Consider the following 20,843-nt stretch of genomic DNA (forward strand, 5'->3'; position numbering starts at 1 on the left):
GGTTTTTCGAACTACGTGTCCTGCCCATTGCCACTTCAGCTTCACAATTCGTTGAGCTAAGTCGGTTACTAGGGTTCTCCTGCGGATCTTCTCATTTCTGATTTGATCATGCAGAGAAACTCCAAGCATAGCTCTCTATATCATCCACTGACCGACCTTTAAGACTCAGAATCAAAACAAAAATTCTTTGGCAGATATCATTAGCCGTTTGGATTCGAAGCTATTCAAATATGTAAATGTTGTAGTTACATTAAACTGATAAAAAATTAATTATTGATTTAATTAATATGGTTGATGAGTTCATTCTCATTTCGACTGCATCTTCAAAACTCTTTAAACGGCTACACAATACTACCATTTTTATAAGTTACGTCGATGTACCTGCACAGAAATCTTATTTTTAAGATAACAAGAGTGTCTGTTATTATTATGTTTAAAATCTTAACGTCAAGCAATAAGGTCTGTATTTCATTGGCTTTAGTCTGCGTCAGGTTGCGTTTTTCTGGACAAACGAATTTTATCGATGCGACTTATACAAGTGGTAGTACCGAATTACTATTATGAAATAATTTCAAAATGTCTGTCTATCTTTTCACAGCCTGTCCGTTTAACCGATTTTGACGAATTTCTGCATAGAGATAGCTTGCATCCCAAAGACAGGCATAAGATACTTTTATCCCGGAAAATCTAAGATAAGTTGCAGGCATCATCCAGTTTTCAATATTTCATTTGAAAAGAATAACATTAAGTTAATGGACAGACTCATATAAAAAATATATAGTAACTTACAACTATAAAAAATATCTATATTATGCAACTTAAAAATATGAAAATAATAAATGACGACATGAGTGAATGAATTTATGATTTGCATTAGCATTTTTAAAACAAAGGACTTTTTTAAATCTTTGCTTGTATGATAAAGTTGATGAAAAGTAGCGCAGTAAGTAGTGAAGTAAGTAGTAGTAGTAGAAGCAATAATAAGATTGGGATACATTTAATTCCAATTATATGAATAAAATCAATCCTCGATATAAAATCAAAATTTAGTCCAGAAATTCAGAGACACCATCCATGATTACTTGGACGGCTTCGACAGAGTATCTTCGATCAACCCATCGCCAGCCCACTACTGAGCACCGGTCTCCTTTCACAATGAAAAGGGTTGAGGCCATAGTCCGCTACACTGGCCAAGTGCGGGTTGTTGTAAATTAACATTTGAAAAGAGCAACCGCCGAGTTTCTCGGTGGGAAGAGCATTCCGAACCAGTGGTTAATTATTTTGACGATACAAAAGCACTTGTAAATGTTTATTTGAATAAAAATATATTCTATTTTATTCTTTTGGCAGAATTTCACTTTAAACACATTTTGAGAATATTATGGGGAATAATTCTTATGCATGCAAGCATGTCAACACACGTACAAGTCAAACTAGTAAACAGCTTTTAAAAAAATGTGTACATGCGGGTAGAAACACAAAGCGTATGTTGAGGGGGCGGAATGTTATGGACGTATATGACATGCATAGAGTAGTGTGTCTGGCGCGAAATTACTTGCAACGAAGGTACCACCTCGCTGACTTTCATGTAGATGCCGCGGTTGTTCTGGCCGATGTCGAAGTAGAAGTTCTTGTTGTCCACGCGCAGGTGGCGCCCCTCCGGCAGCTCGCCCTTGAACCTGCGCACAACATCCCACGTATACCGCACACGTCTGGCAATCCACCGATCCACGTGTCATCAAACTAAATCGAGCAAGAGTTAATGAGGCTACTACATACCCGCCGCAGGAGCAATCTAGGAATTTTGACTCTGAAGTACCTCCTTAATTGTTATGCATATAGCCAAGCCAGGGCGATTTCCTAGATTGTTCATGTGGTGGGATGGCAATATTTAGCCCTGTCCATTTAGTTTAGAGATTACGAAATGCAGCAGAAATAACCATAATATTATAATCCTCCTAATAGTATCAGAGACACCTTAAAAGTAAGTCTTGTTTGTAATTATTATTATCATGACAATGCTCTGAAACACACATCAGGTAGGCCCAACTGATCATAGGGAATCATCAATTCGCATAGCATTATTATTGGCACAGAAAAAAATCACAATTATTATATACTAATATGAAAATCGAATGTCTTAGACAAAGTCCACGATTCTCTAATTAAATTTAAGAAAAAATTGTACTCCATGAATGAGCTGACATTGTCGTAATCTTTAATCCTTAAATTGTTATCGTTATCTGACTCTTACCTAATTTAATTAATTAAGCAATTGTATCTATTAATTTAGCTGTAGATTATATTTATTAATTAGTGGTTAATGTTAAAAGTTTGTAATGTAGGTAGCTTATTGTTAACACAATCGGAGACTTATGTAATGCTGTATATGCCTATAATTGATGATTGTAGTAGGACTGGAATTGTTTGTGACATGTTTTTAATATTTGTGAATGTTGTTACAATTTATCGTTGGCATATCTAATAAAATAAATTAAAAAATTAAAAAAAGTCTCGATCATGCGATGCAATTCAGGAAATGGCAGGGAAAATAGGAAATTGTCAAGTACTGTGAAAGCTGGGACAGGGTTGGGGAGTGTATCGAGGATCGGTTAGCTGTAACGTCAATTAGGAAAGAAGAGGAGTTTAAAAGGAGACTGTCGAGTTTACTGCTCAGGACTTGCAGGGGAGTAAAGGAGTGACAAAAGGCAATATTGCTTTTGTAATGTGATTCCGAAAGAATTTTTAGATTTGCTATTAGACATTTGCCATTAGATAGAATGTATGAATCTCGAAAAACTCGATGCGTAAGAAGTGGAGGAACTCTGAAAACAGGAGCATAAAGGGAAGCTATGAAGGGAAAGTAGAAAGCTTCGTAGAGAAGTGGGAGTAGGGAAGTGGGAGTAGGGCACGACACCGATATGAGCTGTGGCAATAATCACGTGGTCGCGTGCACGGACCCGCCGTCGTCGGTGCCGAAGTCGTCCAGCAGGTCGGTGAGCGCGTCGCGGAACTCGATCATGCCCTGCGCCGGCAGCGCCACCTGCGAGCGCGGCCCGCCGCGCGTTATCGTCTGCGAGACGCGCAGGAACCGCCCCCGCGAGTTCTCCTTCAGGTCCAGGTAGTACCGTCGGTTGTCCTGCAAACATACCCCGTTGTCACATAATACACGACGGGGTACCCCAAGTCCCAACCTAAGTCACGCATTACAAGCGTTAAATATCTGATTCGCTGAAAAGTTTATGGAAAACGCTGAAATATCTATTTTTATGCAAAGCTGCAAAGTTATTATTTAACACGAATCACCATCATCATCATGATCAACCCATGACCGGCTATAAATAACAAATGGCTTAAAACAATTTGAGGAGGATACATTACCTTGAGCATCATCTCAGATTTGAGTTTGCCGTCGTCGGGCACGTTCTCCGGGTTGGGCGGGCCCAGCGACGAGTAGAAGTCGCTGAAGCTGGACAGGTGGTCGCGGAACTCCGCCGCTGTGGACATCGCCAGGAAGATCTGGCTCCGGCGCCCGTCCGCGCCGATCTGGAACAACGAAGGACATCATTGGTGCAGGCCGAGCAGCGCTTGCACGCGGACTTGACTTCAGCAACTTAAACTCTACTTTATTATACTGCTGTATAATAAAGTAGAGTTAGTTAACTGTACTTTATTATGTCGCTCATAAGAGCGAGATAGCACCAGCCTGTTGTTGAGTTTAAAATCTTAACGTCAAGCAATAAGGTCTATATTTCATTGGCGTACTTTTTAAGTAGGCGTCTGGTTGCGTTTTTCTGCGCAAACGAATTTTGACGATGCGACTTATAAAAGTGTTAGTTATATTACTGTATATACCAGTACTTTTTACTTGCCATAAAACGTTAATTAAATAATTAAAAACCCTGAGTTATGCTTTATTGACGGTCAAAGTTCAACTGTAACAGTATCGTTAGTTTATCGCCTTTCATGCAAGTGGACCTAAGACCTGAAGTCGCTAGCACAAACCTCTGCAACTTTGATGAAGCGCCCTCTCCGGTTCTGCTTCACGTCGAGGTAAAACCTCTTTGACTGTATCTGTAACATTTTCGTCGCCAACTCCTGCTCTTGTGGCTGTTGACCTGCAAACAAACAAACAAACAAACAAAACATACATATCGACTATTGAATGAAGTAAAAAAATCTGTTTATGTAAATATATAAAAGGAAAATGTGACTGACTGACTGATCTATCAACGCAAAGCTCAAACTACTGGACGGATCGGACTGAAATTTGCAATGTAGATAGCTATTGTGACGTAGATATCCGCTAAGAAAGGATTTTTGAAAATGGGGTCAAGGGGGTAAAAATGGGGTTTGAAATTTGTGCAGTCCACGCGGACAAAATTGCGGGAATAAGATAGTTGATTCATAATCCTCAAGAAAGTAAGTTAGCCTTACCATTATAGAAAAAGCCCGAATAATTTGCAAAAATTTCGCTAAATGCAATAAGGGTGACTAATCAACATTGAATGCAGCATAGCTGCGCTGTGCTGTGCTGTGCTAAGCTGTGTAAGTTTGTTTGTATCTTCATCTATCATCTATCTATATATATAAAAGGAAAAGGTGACTGACTGAATGACTGACTGACTGACTGACTGACTGACTGACTGATCTATCAACGCACAGCTCAAACTACTGGACGGATCGGGCTGAAATTTGGCATGCAGATAGCTATTATGACGTAGGCATCCGCTAAGAAAGGATTTTTGAAAATTCAACTCCTAAGGGGGTGAAATAGGGTTTTGAAGTTTTGTAGTCCACGCGGACGAAGTCGCGAGCATAAGCTAGTTATAATCTAAGATGAGTGATAGAGCATAGTACAGCACAGCATAGCTCAGTTTTGATTGGTCACCCCAATAGTGATGATGAATACTAGTCAAATCAGCGACTTTTTATCAAACGTCAAAACGCTCGCTAAGTAACGGAGCTTGTATGAAATTCACAGATGTGACGTCACAAAAGTTTGTAATTTGACGTATTTTTTAGTTAAATCGATAATTTAAAAAGGTCAGCAAACTTAAGCTAACAGTGGACGTGGGCTTGCGAATTTTGGAAGACCCTCTATTTAACGATTCCTAAGAAAGAATTTATTTTTGACATCATCCCAATTGTCACATAATATGATAAATTACAATACCAATAACTGATTGTGGTACATGCGATATCGATCTACATATTTGTTGATCCCCCCCCCCCTCCCATCACCCCCCCCGCGCACATTGGTTCCGCTGGACGACTTTAATTGATATTAATAGAGCAGTAGAGAGCGACATGTACATCTAGACTTTGTAGATGTCAGGCGTAATTTTTTTTTGTGTATTAATAGCGAGAAAACCAGTGGGCGGGCATCTCACACCTGTTATTAAATGGTACCGCCGGCGCCGCCCATAAACTGCACCACCATGTCGCCAATGCGTTCGTTCTTTTTTAAATAGCGAGCAAACGAGCAGGCGGGTCACCTGATGTTAAGTGATTACCGCCGCCCATGAACATTTGGAGCTTACGGAGGAGGAGATCCTCCTTTCTGATGTGATCACACAGAGAGAATTCAACCATAGCTCGCTGAGTGACGGAGCTTTGTAATGAGGTCCATAGTTAGTTCGAAGACTTTAGTTTTAAAGCACTGAGGAATTTTGGACGAGAACGAGGATTCCCGAACCAGCCGAGTTGGATTCGGCGGTTGATCTCTCTCTCAAAATTGAACCTACTTAGCTAGATTGTGTCTAGTTACCAATATCTAGATTGTAGCTATACTCTATACATGGAGCGACCAACCAATCAGAAACGAACTTATGTTATTCCACGGAACCAAAAAATATAAGCTCGTATGTGATTAGGTGGTCACTCAAAATGGTTAACACCCACTGACATTTTTGTCTTTGTCAGTTGTATGTGATAACGTAATCGAGAGAGGCCTATACTAACTTCTCTCCGTGTATAGAGTATAGTCATCAATCATCACACGCAGCGCGCGGCGCGCGGCGCAGTCGCACAGAACGGGCGGCGCGGCGGCGCGTGACAGCGGCGCCGTGTAATCGATCGCGATTTCTAATTACGACTATTCCAGTTTCGACACCTGTTGCGATCATCGACAATTACTGCTATTATTACATTAGCCAGCCTTTTCAATAGGAGCCTTAATAGGGGTTTGAAATTTGCATTGTCCAAAGAATATTTTTGAACACTTACCGGAGTCAAAATTATTCCCACCCGCGTCCATGCCTTGACCATGATATTCTGAAAATTAAAAACGTAATCATTAAGTACTTACTTACATTAATTAAAACTGGAGAGTCAAAACATGGATATTTACTTAAATAAAACAACGGCATTTTTTAAATTTTTAATTTGCTTAGTACTTATAATTTACTTAAATATATTTTATTTATATTATATGAGTAGCTCAACGCTTTGCTGAAATCACACTTGTAGGAATCAAGAACAGAATTAATTAATGAATTCTAGCTCCATTAACTAGCGCTACACAAAAAATCACTTCATTTTATTACTACAGTCCAACACCCTATTGTTTTTGATTTTAAATAAACAAAATAAAATAAAATAAAAACTACCAAAAAAGGTAAAGACTTGAATTCGGAGAGTTCGGGGTTCGATCCCGGGCACGCACCAAAAGCAAAGGAAAATAGGTATCGTGAGGAAACCTGTATGCCTTAGATTTCTCTATTTCCTCAAAGATGTGCGAAGTCACACTCGGCCAGCTTGGTAGATTGTGACTAAATCCTTCTCCAAATCCATCATTCTGAGAGAAGGCCCGTGCTCAGTAGTCATGATGCGTGAAGGACGCACAAGATTGCAAGAGTGTCAGTCAGCTAACACTTGCTTCCCACGGCGCGTGACATTGCGGACGCGGACCAGCCCGCACCGACGCACCGTGGGAAACGTATCGTCTGTAGTAGCGCAACGCTGTGCCAACGTATGTATTCGAGAACAAAGTAAAGCGTTTCGGTGGACGTGCAGTATCGTGTCGTAGTAACGTGGGAAGTTGCTCAATTGCTCAATGTTTCCACTTTCATAATCACACCGCAGGATTTTTTTATACGCCTTTCCACGCAAATATGCTGTTTGTGACCTTGTGCCGCATTTTGCATAGCTTGCCGCCGCAATACTCTCATTTAACTTTTCACCCTAGCGTTAAAGATTTTTCATGAACTTTACATTTGTTATTATTATAATATTGTATTACTTGGCGGAGGCACACAGGAATGTGTCCAGTACGCAGTTTACGCCGGCCACCCGATACTCACAGCGACGTCCCGGCGCCGCCTGGCCGCCTGGCGGAGCGCGGGGCCGCCATGTAGGGATTGTGTAATAAGGCAAACACGCCCTATCTTTCTCTAACTTCCTTTATTACTGATTACTTATTAATATACTTAACTACTCCACCTCACGGTGCGTCCGATCCGCGGCGAACTTCAAAATAACTTCGAATCTCAAGACCAAGGGGCGCGTGCACAGAGTGAACTGGCGCGAGGGAACTCTCGGTTTGATCCTGAATCGACGATTTGTCAAATATTAGGCTACGGGTGACGTGAAATCAAAGAAAAATAGTCGTTTCATAGGCTACCTAGCGTCAAATGTAGGCAACATTTGACGTCACTACGTCAAAGCCTCGACGTCTTGTTACAAGTTCCCTAACTGTCGTGAACTGTGGCGGGGATGTGCGTGGTGGTCCGGCCGTGCGTGATAATCCGCAGAATCACGTACCGTGGGAAGCCGGTATAGGAAGGATTGCGATGACTGTATTGGTTGCACTGTTCGCACAAGGGGATCGCTCTACTCGCGATCGTATTGTCACCAGCCATCAGGTTCTGTGCTCACAAGTACATTCAGATCCAACTGCCATCACGTCTGCTAAGTAATTGAAACATTAGGGCTAACATTTCTGATAACTAGGACATTTTCTGTACCAAAAGTTGTGTTGATTAGAAGAGTTGAGGTATAATATGAAAGGGCTTTTTACCTGTACATTCTAAAACGATTTTTATTTATTTTTATGAATAATAGTTTTTGATTTATTCGTGCAAAATGTCGAAAAAATACGACTGTAGTACGATACCCTCGGTGCACTCGGTGACTCTGAACCTATAGGTTTCTTAACAGACAACAAGTGATCCTATAAGGGTTCTGTTTTTCCTTTTGAGGTACGGAACCCCAAAAACCGTTAATACCTGACATGCCATAAAATCACTCCCAATAGTATTCAGTAACGACACAACGACCTCTCAGAGAGGAGTTAACCATTAGTTAATGTACATATTGGAAACTTGAATTCCAACTTGAATACAATATGGCTATTACAATGTAAAGGATTATTTAAATGATATGAAAGAGCGGCTCACTCCTCTCAGACACCTTTGACAACAACTCTCAGGCATGCAGGTTTCCTCACGATGTTTTCCTTCACCGTTAAAGCAAATAATATTTAATTTCTTAAAACGCACAAAACTCCGAAAAGTAGAGGTGCGTGGCCGGGATCGAACCCCCGACTTCCCGAATGGAAGGTGGACGTCCTAACCACTAGGCTATCAGCGCGAATGCCCTCTGCGTATTACCAAGCTTGGCACGCGTCGCTCCAAGCGTGGCAGCAGGCCCTGCCCCGCACCGCCACTTAGCCAAGAGCTCAGGTCACTCGGGGCGCCGCAGGATATATTATTTACATTGCCGATCGATATTCATAACGAACTAATAAATTCCGTTATACAATACTCAAATAGATGCTCGAGTTTCTATTTTATTTATTTATAATATTTTCAGCGTCCATTTCCAGTTCAACATCAACGAGTCAACTTGCAAGTTTTTGTTTCGCTATATGAAAGTTAATCAACTTAAAGTTGATTACAAAATATGACCTTTTATGCTAAGGAAACTATTTAGAAACCCTTCCACGTTAGCTCGCTTCCATCTTAGCCTGCATCACGACTTGCCACCAGCCTACTGATTCGCTGACTCAGTCAGTGATAGCCGCCGAGCTCATTTGAAATTTGTTTTTAATCCATTGAAGATTTTCTACGAAAAAAGCCAGCCTTTTAGGAATTAGTTGGTCCGCCCCTAGAATAACCCCATGTTGTAATCTAGTGGGAACACCGCCGAAGGGAGCGGATTCCTCAGTTTGCATGTGCGTGGAAAAAAGGATCTGGCACAACGGACGGTCGAAGTGCACCAGACACTCAGGTGGTCAGGTTGAAATTGTATGGCGCGTGGTGCGTTCGTAGAAAAAGGAGGCCTATAGCTCCAGGTATACCTAGGCCTCCTTTTTCTACAACCGCACCGCATTGCCGCATCGGTGTTAGCATTTTAGTGGTGACTACCCCACATGTACTTAAGAAGACTGGACCCACATGAGTTTAAGGTATACTTCACAATGTGCGCACAATACCTACGCGACATGTGGAAATGCTAACCCGGTGTGGGGCGGGAGAGCGCGAGCTATGTGTGGGTGTGACGGGAGTCCCCCCGCCTCATACCTCGTACCCGCCATCTCGACCTGTCGCGTACTTTACATGATAAGAGACCACATGACTGGCATGCCAAAACAAAAAGGTAACGTTGATTGACAGACGCGGCGAATTCTACATAGGCGAATAAATTGCAAAAGAGTAAAAACTAAGCAATAAAGAATTTATCACGCCTGATTTCATCATCATTATGATCAACCCATTGCCTGCTCACTGCTTTGGACGGGTCTCCTCTCAGAAATCAGAATGAGAAGGGGTTGGCCATAGTCCACCACGTTGGTCAAGTGCGGATTGGCAGACTTCACACATCTTTGAGAATATTATGGAAAACTCTCAGGCATACAATGATGCAGGTATTGTCACGATGTTTTACTTCACCGTTAGAGCAAGTGATATTGAATTGGTTAAATAAAACGCACATAACTCCGAAAGGTTAGAAGTGCATGCCCGGGATCGAACCCCCGACCGGCGCAGGAGGCGTACGTCCTAACCACTAGGCTATCACAGCTTGCATATAACGCCTGATTTAGTGATCCCTTATTGTAAATCCTTATAAATAAAGTTAACTTTAATCATTTCTCATTTAACAGTTTTAGGGTTCCATATCTCCAAAGAAAAAAGGAACCCTTATAGGGTTCCTCCGTTGTCTGTCTGTCAATACGTCGAGGTAATTAAAACCTATAGGGTACTTCCCACTGACCTAGAATCATGAAATTTGGCAGATAGTAATGTCTTATACTTATAGCACAAGGGAAGGAAAAAAACGGGAATTTGTGATAACACAAAAAAAAACAAAGTGGTGCCTTTTTGTGGTACAATGGTACGGAACTCTTGGTGTGCGAGTCCGAGGCGCACTTGACCGCTTTTTAATTTATCATTACAAGAGACATTAGCATTTTGCACATGTGCTAGAATTATTATCGGCGTGGCAACTCTTCCTCTCTACGTAACTTAAGGCCCAAGACACGGGGCTGCCCGCGAAATTCAAAAATTTGGCTTTTCACAATTTGTAAACTAATGCGACAAAGTAGACTTATGGCATTCAAATTTCACCCCTAGCAATATCATCTTCACAGGTTTGTATATAAAAATCTTTACTTGAAAGTGTCCAGTTTAAGAAATTAGTCAAAATAATGACTAATTTGTGAGTAGCTCACGTCAAACTCATTATTTTGACTAATTTCTTAAACTGGACACTTTCATTGTAAAGATTTTTATATAAGCCTGTGAAGATGATACTGCTAGGGGCTCAATTTGAATGCCATAAGCCTACTTTGTCGTATTAGTTTACAAATTGTGAAAAACCGAATTAAATTTGAATTTCGCGTGCAGACCGTGTCTTCCACCTTAATGATAAATTTCTCAGAGGACGCCCCAATCTCGGGATGTGCGTCACCCTCACCTAAATCCCAAAAACGTGGCTATTAAAAGAATGACAGTTGTAGGTCGGCGCCGCAAAGCTGCCCATGTAGTGTGGTGGGACTTGCAGGACTATCTGTTCCAAGAATACAATCTGTCGAGGTCACACCGACTATTCTTATATTACGTCGCTTTCAAATTACTATTTTAATACGCTATACGGTTACCCTATGGTAATAAAACATCGCGATCTTATTTATTACTAGCTTATGCCAGCGATTTCATCCGCGTGGACTAAACAGAAACCCCTATTTTACCCCCTTAGGGGTTGAACTTTCAAAAATCATTTCTTAGCGGATGTCCACGTCATAATAGTTATATGCATACCAAATTTAAGCCCGATCCGTCCAGTAGTTCAGCTGTGCGTTGATAGATCGGTCAGTCTGTCTTACCTTTTCCTTTTATAACAAGAAGTTCTTTATAGTTTCATACTGATAAAGAACTCTCAACTGTTGAATGGTCAGACGAATAATCCGTTATATTCATAGGCGATGGAGAGGGATCGAATCAGAAATGAGGAGATCAGTAGGAGAACCAGAGGAACCGACATAGCTGAGCGGGTGGCGAAGCTGAAGTGGCAATGGGCAGGGCACATAGTCCGAAAAACCAATAAACTTTGGGGTTCCAAGGTGCTAGAATGGTGACCTTACACCGGAAAGTGGATTTGATTAGATTTATAGTCTGTTTTTCATTGTCTAGAAGCAAATTCGTTAGGAAAGCTGGTTCTGAGCACACAAATTCATATAGTCAAGCCTACGCCCCTACGCCCTACGAGCGACGGACGCCTGGCTCCCGTACACAGTAATTCCGTATAACGCACGTGTAAATTATAACGTACAGACGTACATACCTATAGTAACGTTGTAATATAAGTAGTATGTAAACTAACTGAAAACATTATTCAAATGTCGCAGACAGACAGTTGTTCAAATAAAGTTTTATATTAGCGTAAACATTATGTGCATAATATTATAAATTCTAAGCTAAGTTAGACAAGCGACTTTGAACTTTAATTCAAAATGCATAAAAGCATATAGTATAGGAATTAGACAAAATTAAAGGTGGTCAGGATATGTGACTTAGTAGCACCATAACAAGTGACCCTAAGCGTTTGAACTTTAGAGTTTAGATAATCTTGGCGATGGTATGGGGAGGGAACCTGAAGCCAAATAAACCAAACTAATTTGGTCTATTTGGCAGAAAGGTTCCCTTCCCAGGGTGGAAGGGGTACCATCGTGTTAGAGCGTGTTAGAATACAAAATTTGTAACATTGGGGCCGATTCTCTTGTACACAATCTCTAAACTAAACTAAATTGACAGGTCTAAATCCAGTGCTATCCTTTTCTTACTTACTTACCTAACTTGCGTACAAAATATAAATACAACATAATTGTACCCCAAAATAACTGCTACACTTTCTCAAAAAGCGCATTTGCATTTGGTATTAAAATTTTTAATCATTTACCACTCAATATTAAAAAAACAGAAGGCAATATGTTTAAAAATAAATTAAGAAATTGGTTAATTAGTAAGGCCTTTTATAATGTTAATGAGTATTTTTATGAAAATTATTGATGTAAGTATAGTATGTAAGTACCTAGGTAGTGTTTTTTAGTTTAGTAAACAAAATAGTTAAAAATTGTAATAATAAAAAATTGTATGTAACCAGTATTGCACGCCACAAAGTGGCAAACTGTTAGAACTTTACAACAAGTATAACACCTAATGTACCTACACAGTTAATGCAATAAAATTTATTCTATTCTATTCTATTCTATTCTATTCTATTCTTTTCCGCAAGCAAAATTATGAAAGGGAAATTATGAAATTATGAAACTATACATATTTAGACGTGCCATTTTAGTTTAGTTTAGAGATTATGTACAACGGAATTGGCCACACTGACTTCTATTTGGTTTGTAACATCCCGGCAAGCTGACGTTAGGACCGACACTATGTAGATGTAGCAAAAAAATGATGAGCTGGTAGAGTTATGATTTATCGAATCGCGGTTGACGTCAGTCGTATGGTTCCACAATCCACATTCGTGCTGAACCCGAACGGTCCTCGAAATCTTCGTTTTTCCGGAATATATTATATCCAAGTAAGTAAATACACCACAGGGTATTTCGCTATCACAGCATGCGTCTGCCGGCCGACTGATTTGCCAAACTTATTTGAAAACTAGCTTAATCCCGCGACTTCGTCCGCGTGGACTACACAACTTTCAAGTAAAATAGGGGTCTATTTGACCCCTTTAGGAGTTGAATTTTCAAAAATCCTTTCTTGGCGGATGTCTACGTCATAATAGCCATCTGCATGCCAAATTTCAACCCGATCCGTCCAGTAGTTTGAGCTGTGCGTCAATAGATCAGTCAGTCAGGTAGTCAGCTTTTGATTTTATTATTATAGATTTTAAGATTTTATTCAAATAGAAAATGACTAAGTCATCGTCATCATGATCAACCCATCGCCGGTTCACTACTGAGCACGGAGTCTCCTATCAGAATGAGAAGCGATTGGCCATAGTCTAACACGCTGGCCAAGTGCAGATTGTTGATTGGCAGACTTCACACATTTTAGGGAACTCATTTGCCGTATCAGGAATAGTGTGTCCAGTAGATTAGCGGAATGCCGAACTATCGAGAACAGGAATCATCTGTCGTGTACGTGAAGCCGTAGGTACCTACCACAACAAACTCAAATAGGTAATTGTCCAACGACATTGGGCGCGTGGTTTGGTTGGGAATGGCGAATCTAATACGGCGTTGGGCGCGTCGGTGCGCGTTACGTAAGTGGTTCAAGGCGGGTCATTGGCAGCAGACATAATTTAGCCTCAGACACAGACACCAGCCAGACGGACAAAAAAGTGAAACCCATATTTTTTTCCTGAGAAATGACTACCTTAGCTCGTTCCGCGAGAAGGGGCCGTTTACATTACCTACGTCTCAATATTAGAGTTACTTTTTATGGGTTGAACTTGAAATGCTTTTTAGTACTTACTTTATTGTTACGCGATGATTAATAAAGTGAGGTTACGTTTTTTTGAGGCGGAGGATGATTGTGAATTTATTTCTTGGATAACTTTTTTAGTCAATTGCCTGAACTATCATTTGATGATTGATTAAGCGAGCGGTGATGGCCTACTTATCAAGACGTCGGCTTTCTATTCGGGAGGTCGGGGGTTCGATCCCTCTTCACTTTTCAACGCAATTAAATAACACTTGGAAACGTTGAACGAAAACATCGTGAGGGAAACCTGCATGCCTGAGAGTTCTCCATAATGTTCTCTTAAATGTGTGAAGTCTGCCAATCTGCACTTGGCCAGCGTTTTAGACTATGGCCTATCCCTTTTCATGCTGATAGGAGACTCGTGCTCAGTAGTGAGCCGGCGATGAGTAGATCATGATGAAGATGACTCAGTTAATTTTTTTTGAATTTTTTTTTGAATAAAATCTTCACATAAACAAGCAACAGAGAATCTATACGCAAATAAGATACGCACCGTAGCATTAATAATGAATATTACAAATCGATTATCATAATAATCATAAATTCATCGATGCGCAGAAACGGATTTTATAATCGATTCACTTTCTCCATCGGCCATCGTTCCCAGCGTTGGCCAACTGTTGCCAAACGAACTAATCGCGTTCGCGCCGCCAATTTTATTTCCTTGCGTCACTTACATATTATTATATGTTTTAGCATGTTTGTCAATGTCTCCATTTTAGGGTTTCGTACCTCAAAAGGAAAACAAGGACCCCTTATAGGATCACTATTAGTCGTCTGGCTGTCAAGATAATCTATAGGGTACTTACTTCCCGTTGACCTAGAATCATGAACGATAGGAGTTACTTATTGAGTAGCTATTTATTGCTCTTCAACATTTATATGTTGAAGAGCAATAAATAGAAATTGGGAAATAAGTTTCTATTTTCCGTCGTTTGTTTCGGTCCAAAGTTTCAAAGTCACTATAAATTGGTTTTGTTGGCGGAGTTGGTAAAAGTTGTCTCTGTTCGAGGAATCATTTGTAATGAAATAAATGTTACAAATCTGCAAGCTCATGTACAGTACGCGGCCGAAAGTAATGTACATCAGCCTTTAGAATGACATTTTGGCTTTGTAGAGCGTTGTCTCTGTCACTCATACCTATATGACGCTTTGTCGGTCTCAACGACAGAGACCGAGCTCTACAAATTTGCTATCTCCTTCTAAAGGTCGATGCACATTACTTTCGGCCGCGTAGTGTAATAGTATATGGTGTAATTCAAGCTGCAGGGATTTGTTATTATGGGTCACACAATATCAGATGGCCTTCTATCAAACGGTATCTATGGACGCAAGGCTGGAACTAACACCCACCCACTAACTAGCTCTAGAGAGAATGTACATAAGAATCACAACAACTCGAAAGGTAACACTCGTAAGATGGTAGATTGTAGAAGGACTGTAGTTGGACTAGGTAGTAGACAGCATGGATGAATGTCTTACCAACGGATGCTATTTCTAGAGGAAATGGAGTATTTGTGGTCTTTTGCGTTCAAACTATCGTGAGTGATTTCCGTTATACATGTCTCACACCGGGCTTTACTCACGTGTTTACTTGAGTAGTCGTCGCCATCCCCCTCCCCGTTCCCCCTAGTTTCGGACCCCGAACGGGTTCGAAACTAGTTGGGCTAACGTCGACTAAACACGTGAGTAAAGCCGGGTGTGAGACATGTATTTGTTGTCTTCAGTTCAGTAAAGGCGAGGCGATGGACGCTTTACTGCAGTGTAACTGATGATGTAGGTACACTGTGTTCCACCTCGCACACTACCTGTCTGTGAAATAGATCTGGAAGAAAAGTTTATAGTGAAAATAGAAGAAATATGTGCAGAAAATATGGGCATAAAATACTGGACGTGGAGGAAAACTGGAGAGTTGGCACAGAGTATTGAGAAGAGAAAGTGGAAAAGGAGGAAGAGGAAAAAACTGAGAAAAATAAACAGGAACCTAAAATGGTTCAGCTTCACAATCGGGATTTGGCAAATGATTCGTTATAGGCTGGCTACATTCGCACTAATCCGAATTATCGTAAAATTCGCCTGAACTGGAATTATTTGTCGAATCCCGATAGTGGACCCGTGCGATAAGAAAACAGACAGAGCTAGACCCAAAGGCTAATATGGTGACAGAAGAGTTTTAGCCAATATGAGTTCAAAAGTATTTGTAAAAGTTTCATTGAATAATTTTTTTTTAATATGATTTGTAATTTCAACCCTAGGTCCCATACAAAATATGCGAAAGTGTGTTTGTGTGTTGGTTTGTCAATCACATTGCAACGTAGCAATGGATTGATGTTATTTATTTTATTTTATAATAATTGATAAGGAAGAACAGGAGAGTGACATAATCTACCTTTTATCCCGGAAAACTAGAGTGCTCACAAGATTTAAAACGAAATTCACGCAAACATAGTCGCAAGCGTCAGCCAGTCGTACTATAAAAAAAAACAACAAGCTTTACCTAGCATCTGCCTTTATTTATATTTTGAATGGGCACAAATGATAACTCAGCAGTATCTTATAACTTAACAATATTCAGAGCATTGTTTTCTTTAGCAGATAAGTAAGTGTTTTAAATTGCTGGGATTTGAGAATTAAAACAAATTTGTATCTACGAAAGGAACCTATTTATAACATTTCATAGATAAACTTATCCATACTAATATTATAAATGCAAAAGTGTGTCTGTCTGTCTGCTAGCCATTCACAGTCCATTCGTTCAACCGATTTTAACGAAATTTGGTACAGAGATAGCTTGCATCCTGGGGAAGGACATGGGCTACTTTTTGTCCCGGAAAATTAAAGAGTTCCCACGGGACGGGAAAACCTAAATCCGCGCGTACGAAGTCGCGAGCATCATCTAGTTTCTTATTAAATATTCTTCTTAAATGTATAAGGCTCATCAAACATTATTTCAACCTAATAATTGTACCTGCATTTTATTGAATAAACAAATCAATTTCTTAAGCCTTGTCAATCAAGACTAACTGGAATAGAGTGGGTTTGTGTGGAACCATGTCAAGGCAGCAGTGAAACACAGGAGGGCATAGGAACCCGCTGCTATTGTGTCCATGGAGGAAGCACTGATAATCCAGAAACGTCCACATGTATGACATTACTGAGAAAACCCTATTTTGTGTCTTTCCTTTTAGTTTCTACTTGAAATAATTTTACATTTAAATATGTTTATTAAGTGCTTAAATATATTATATCTAAGTAGTTAGGTATAACAATACAGCCCCAGCTTGACCTTTTTCTCAAGGACAGCCTTGAAAGTAACCTTAACACTAACTATAACCTAAACCATTTAATTTGTTACTTTTTAAGTAAAATATGTATAAATATTACTAATGAAATCTAAATATATATAAAAAAGGTGACTGACTAACTGACTGACTGATCTATCAATGCACAGCTCAACAGACTTGCCACCCAGGTCTGATTGCAGTCAAGCGCTAGTCTGTAAATTAGAAAAAAAAACCCTGTGCTATGGGGAAGCCAGTCTTTGACCATTGTTTAAATAAAATGTTTATTAATAAAATGAAATGGTTTATTTAATGTAGGACTATTTGTGGCACTTATGATAATGTCAGGACTCTACCACCAGTTTGGAAAGCTGGCAGAGAACAGCCAAGGAAGCTCAGGAAAATCTCAACAGGCCTTTTCACTCCTTCTCCAGGGATTTGTGAAAACGCTTTGCATTGTGTCACTTCCATAGCATTGCTCATCATAGCTTTAGTGGAAATGGGGAAAATGAAGCTAAGCTAAAAGAGCTGCTCAAGTGGAAGCCGGACTCACACACAAAGGGTTCTGTACAATCATACAAGTAACACTTTTTAATAAATAAAAAATTGTGATGCGACCACAAATAGACAGTCTTGGGACTTTTCCCTTTAAACACTTGTGCTATAATAATTATAAGACACTACCACCTACCAAATTTCATAATTTTAGGTCAACAGGAAGTACCCTGTAGGTTTTGATTCCCTTGACGGGTCTTGACAAAGAGACAAAGTGATCCAGGAAAGGTTCCTTTTTCTCTGGAGGTTTGGGACCCTAAAAATAGCCTCATAACGAAATCCAGTTTGGTTTGAAAACACACTTTTTGAGTTCCATACTAAAGACCTTAAAAATGCAACTGTAGTCTCAGTTTTTTCACTGGTAAATCTTCATTTCATGGACTAGTTAGGTTCTGTTTGTCTGCTCCTCATATGACTTGACAACATACAAAATTAAGTATTAGTTGTGATATAACCAACAAATGAAGCCATGCAGAAACCCAGTAGTCTCATGTGTGCATAATCCTGTGTCCACGCTGCCTGCATTAGCAACATTAACAATTATAATCTTGAGTTTAAGGTCACTAGTTAGTTTCTTTTTTAATTTTCATTAGTTAAATACCACATTATTACTAAAATTGTGCAAAAAAGGGAAGTACTCTTAGTGGGTCAATAATGATCATGTAGACAACCTTATCATGCCATCAGTCGATGGACTATGAGCAGATTGGTTGGCGTGATTGGAGACAACTTCCCCGGCGGGAAAACTCCATGAGTCTCAGCTAATTATCCAGTATATGCTTTGTCTTTAGTGGGCGGATCGCCTGCCTCATTGTCAACTGCACTGCCACTTGCCAGGCGATTTGGATGGTTAGTAAGTCTTGTCTTGTATTTGCAACTATAGCTTTTAATTAATTCTTATGTAAGAATAAAACAATTACCTAAATGAATTAGCTACATCTTGGCTACACAAAATTGTTATTTGCGAGCTAATGGTGAGCACAGGCCCGCTTCTTCTTGAACTTAGGGTTGTTAAAAGCACCCTGAGAGATAATTTAGATTTTCTTAAATGATTTAAGTATCATAAGTTTACTTGGAGGTTGTAAGCTCTGATAAATTTTATGCACAAGTTGACTAGTTAAGCTGTGAAATGGCAATAGACAGAATATACACTTTCACATTAGTATAGACACCTAAGGTCTGCACAAGGATTGTAGTAACAAGAAAAATACCTGTTGCTGGAAATAGAATAGACACAATATCACAAAACTATTCACATTCAACCTAACATGTACAATAATTACATATTTTTCTTTAGATAAGCATGCAGCACATCTCCACAACAATGTCAGTACAAAAATCAAGTTGCACACTCCATTGTAATTGAACAAGACTTGAACATCTACTTACTGGCTTTTAGCATTTTACTTCACTAATCTTACCTTCTGTCATTATCAGCTGTTAACTTACTGACTGCTTTATTTGCACCAAACACTAGCAGCTATGAACAATTGCACAACTATTGCTCCAAATCACACATGTTGTTGAATATTTCTTGATTTTGCTCATTGACTTTACTAAGCCTTGGCAACACTGCAGCTCTTTTCTTGCTTTGTTTTAATATTTCATTTCTCATTAGAATCTAGTTGGAATCTCAATATGATGAAGCCATTGCAGCTCTGACTACAAAACTCAATCAATAAGAAGTTGTCATTGAGTTGCAATGAGATTGTATGCTACATAGTCAATTCCTTTGTCTTCCTTCAATGTTTCTTATGTTAACAAAATATGTTTTTTTTTATGTTCCAAAGCTCAGAAACACTGCACACATGGTTAGGCAACTACTCTATATATCACTTGCACTGACACCTCAGAATGGCACACAACACTGGTCACTCACTTGTAAGAACAAAGGAATGTAACACTTGCAGTGATTTTAACGTGGCATATTGGAGCTAGGGGAACAGCTAACATGGAGAGGCCGCGTCGGGGGTGCCTCGGGCGACGAGGCAGGGTAGAGCGCCGCGGGGCGGGCGCCGGCACTGACCTGCTACGGTGCCGGCGTCGGCTGACGGGTCGGGCCCCGGGCCGCGAGGCCTCCGCCGGGCGAGCTGCCCTCGCACCAGACACCGGCCCGCCCGCCGAGAGGTCGCAGACGAAAAAATCGATAGGCAGGTCGTCAACCTCCGCCGGCGCTGACGACGAGCCGGGCGGGCCGCCGCGCCGTCGCCCGCCGCCGCACCAGAAACCCAGCGAGGCCTCCCGCCTCGACGCCCGCCGCATAACACTCCGACAGACCCGAATTCGCCATTTTGAAACGGGAACAATGAGATATTTACTTTCGAACGTTACGATCGCTGGGATACTCGGCCGCGAGGGGCAACGGAAACGGCGCGAAACGAAACAACTTATGGAGGCTGCGCCGCTGTAAATAAATACGTACTCTGACTAGAAATCCCTTCGTCACCGCTGCCGATATCCGACATTTCAATCCACACACCGAAATCTACACAGGCAATCCACCAATCTTTTCGGAACCTCTTGTAGAAGTCAAAATGTCTATGGTTTCGAAGCCATCAAATTGAAGTTCTTTATAATGCAAAGATCAAGTTGAATCCTCATAAAGTATAATTCTTTCATTTAATCTTAAAATTAATTTGATAATTAAATCAAACAAATAAAATTCAAGTACGTACCAAAATGTTAAAAATGATATTTTTTTAAATATTCATGTTAATATCTACAAATTTATATTTTAAATGTATATCAGACAGCTGACATTAAAAGAACCTCTCAACTTTTGTCGTCAAGTAGATTTTTGTACATAGATATACTAAAGTATGTACATAACTACAATCCAGCTGTGTCAACTGAACATTTCAGCTGACTTCACTATATTAACTACTTAACTAATAATATTATAAATGAGAAAGTTTGTACGTTTGTTTCTCTCACGCCACAGTGACTGAATTTACTCCCTGAATTAACACGTTACTTTTTATTCTGAAAAATGAATCCAGTTATGTTCCCGCGGGATTTTTAAAAAAACTTATACCACGCCGACGACGATGTCGTGGGCATC

At 40.2% G+C, this 20,843-nt stretch overlaps 1 protein-coding gene across 4 annotated transcripts in view; it reads right to left on the reverse strand.

The window, feature by feature from the left end:
- The window catches only part of Pur-alpha (Purine-rich binding protein-alpha), a 46,750-nt gene extending 26,407 nt beyond the window's left edge, over positions 1 to 20,343 (reverse strand). Inside the window, exons 1-6 of one of the 4 annotated variants that reach the window (XM_034981112.2) lie at positions 20,205 to 20,343; positions 6,229 to 6,276; positions 4,006 to 4,118; positions 3,382 to 3,546; positions 2,943 to 3,139; positions 1,556 to 1,679 (exon numbers count right to left, since the gene is read on the reverse strand). In XM_034981112.2, coding sequence (XP_034837003.1) covers positions 1,556 to 1,679; positions 2,943 to 3,139; positions 3,382 to 3,546; positions 4,006 to 4,118; positions 6,229 to 6,276; positions 20,205 to 20,247 — 690 coding nt within the window. In that variant the 5' untranslated portion in view covers positions 20,248 to 20,343. The remainder of the gene's footprint in view (positions 1 to 1,555; positions 1,680 to 2,942; positions 3,140 to 3,381; positions 3,547 to 4,005; positions 4,119 to 6,228; positions 6,277 to 20,204) is intronic. The other 3 variants (XM_034981113.2, XM_034981114.2, XM_034981115.2) reach the window with 3 other exon arrangements.
- Between the last annotated feature and the right edge of the window lie 500 nt (positions 20,344 to 20,843).

Source organism: Maniola hyperantus, chromosome 23 (genome assembly GCF_902806685.2).
Source record: "Maniola hyperantus chromosome 23, iAphHyp1.2, whole genome shotgun sequence".
Classification (NCBI taxonomy): Eukaryota; Metazoa; Arthropoda; class Insecta; order Lepidoptera; family Nymphalidae; genus Maniola; species Maniola hyperantus.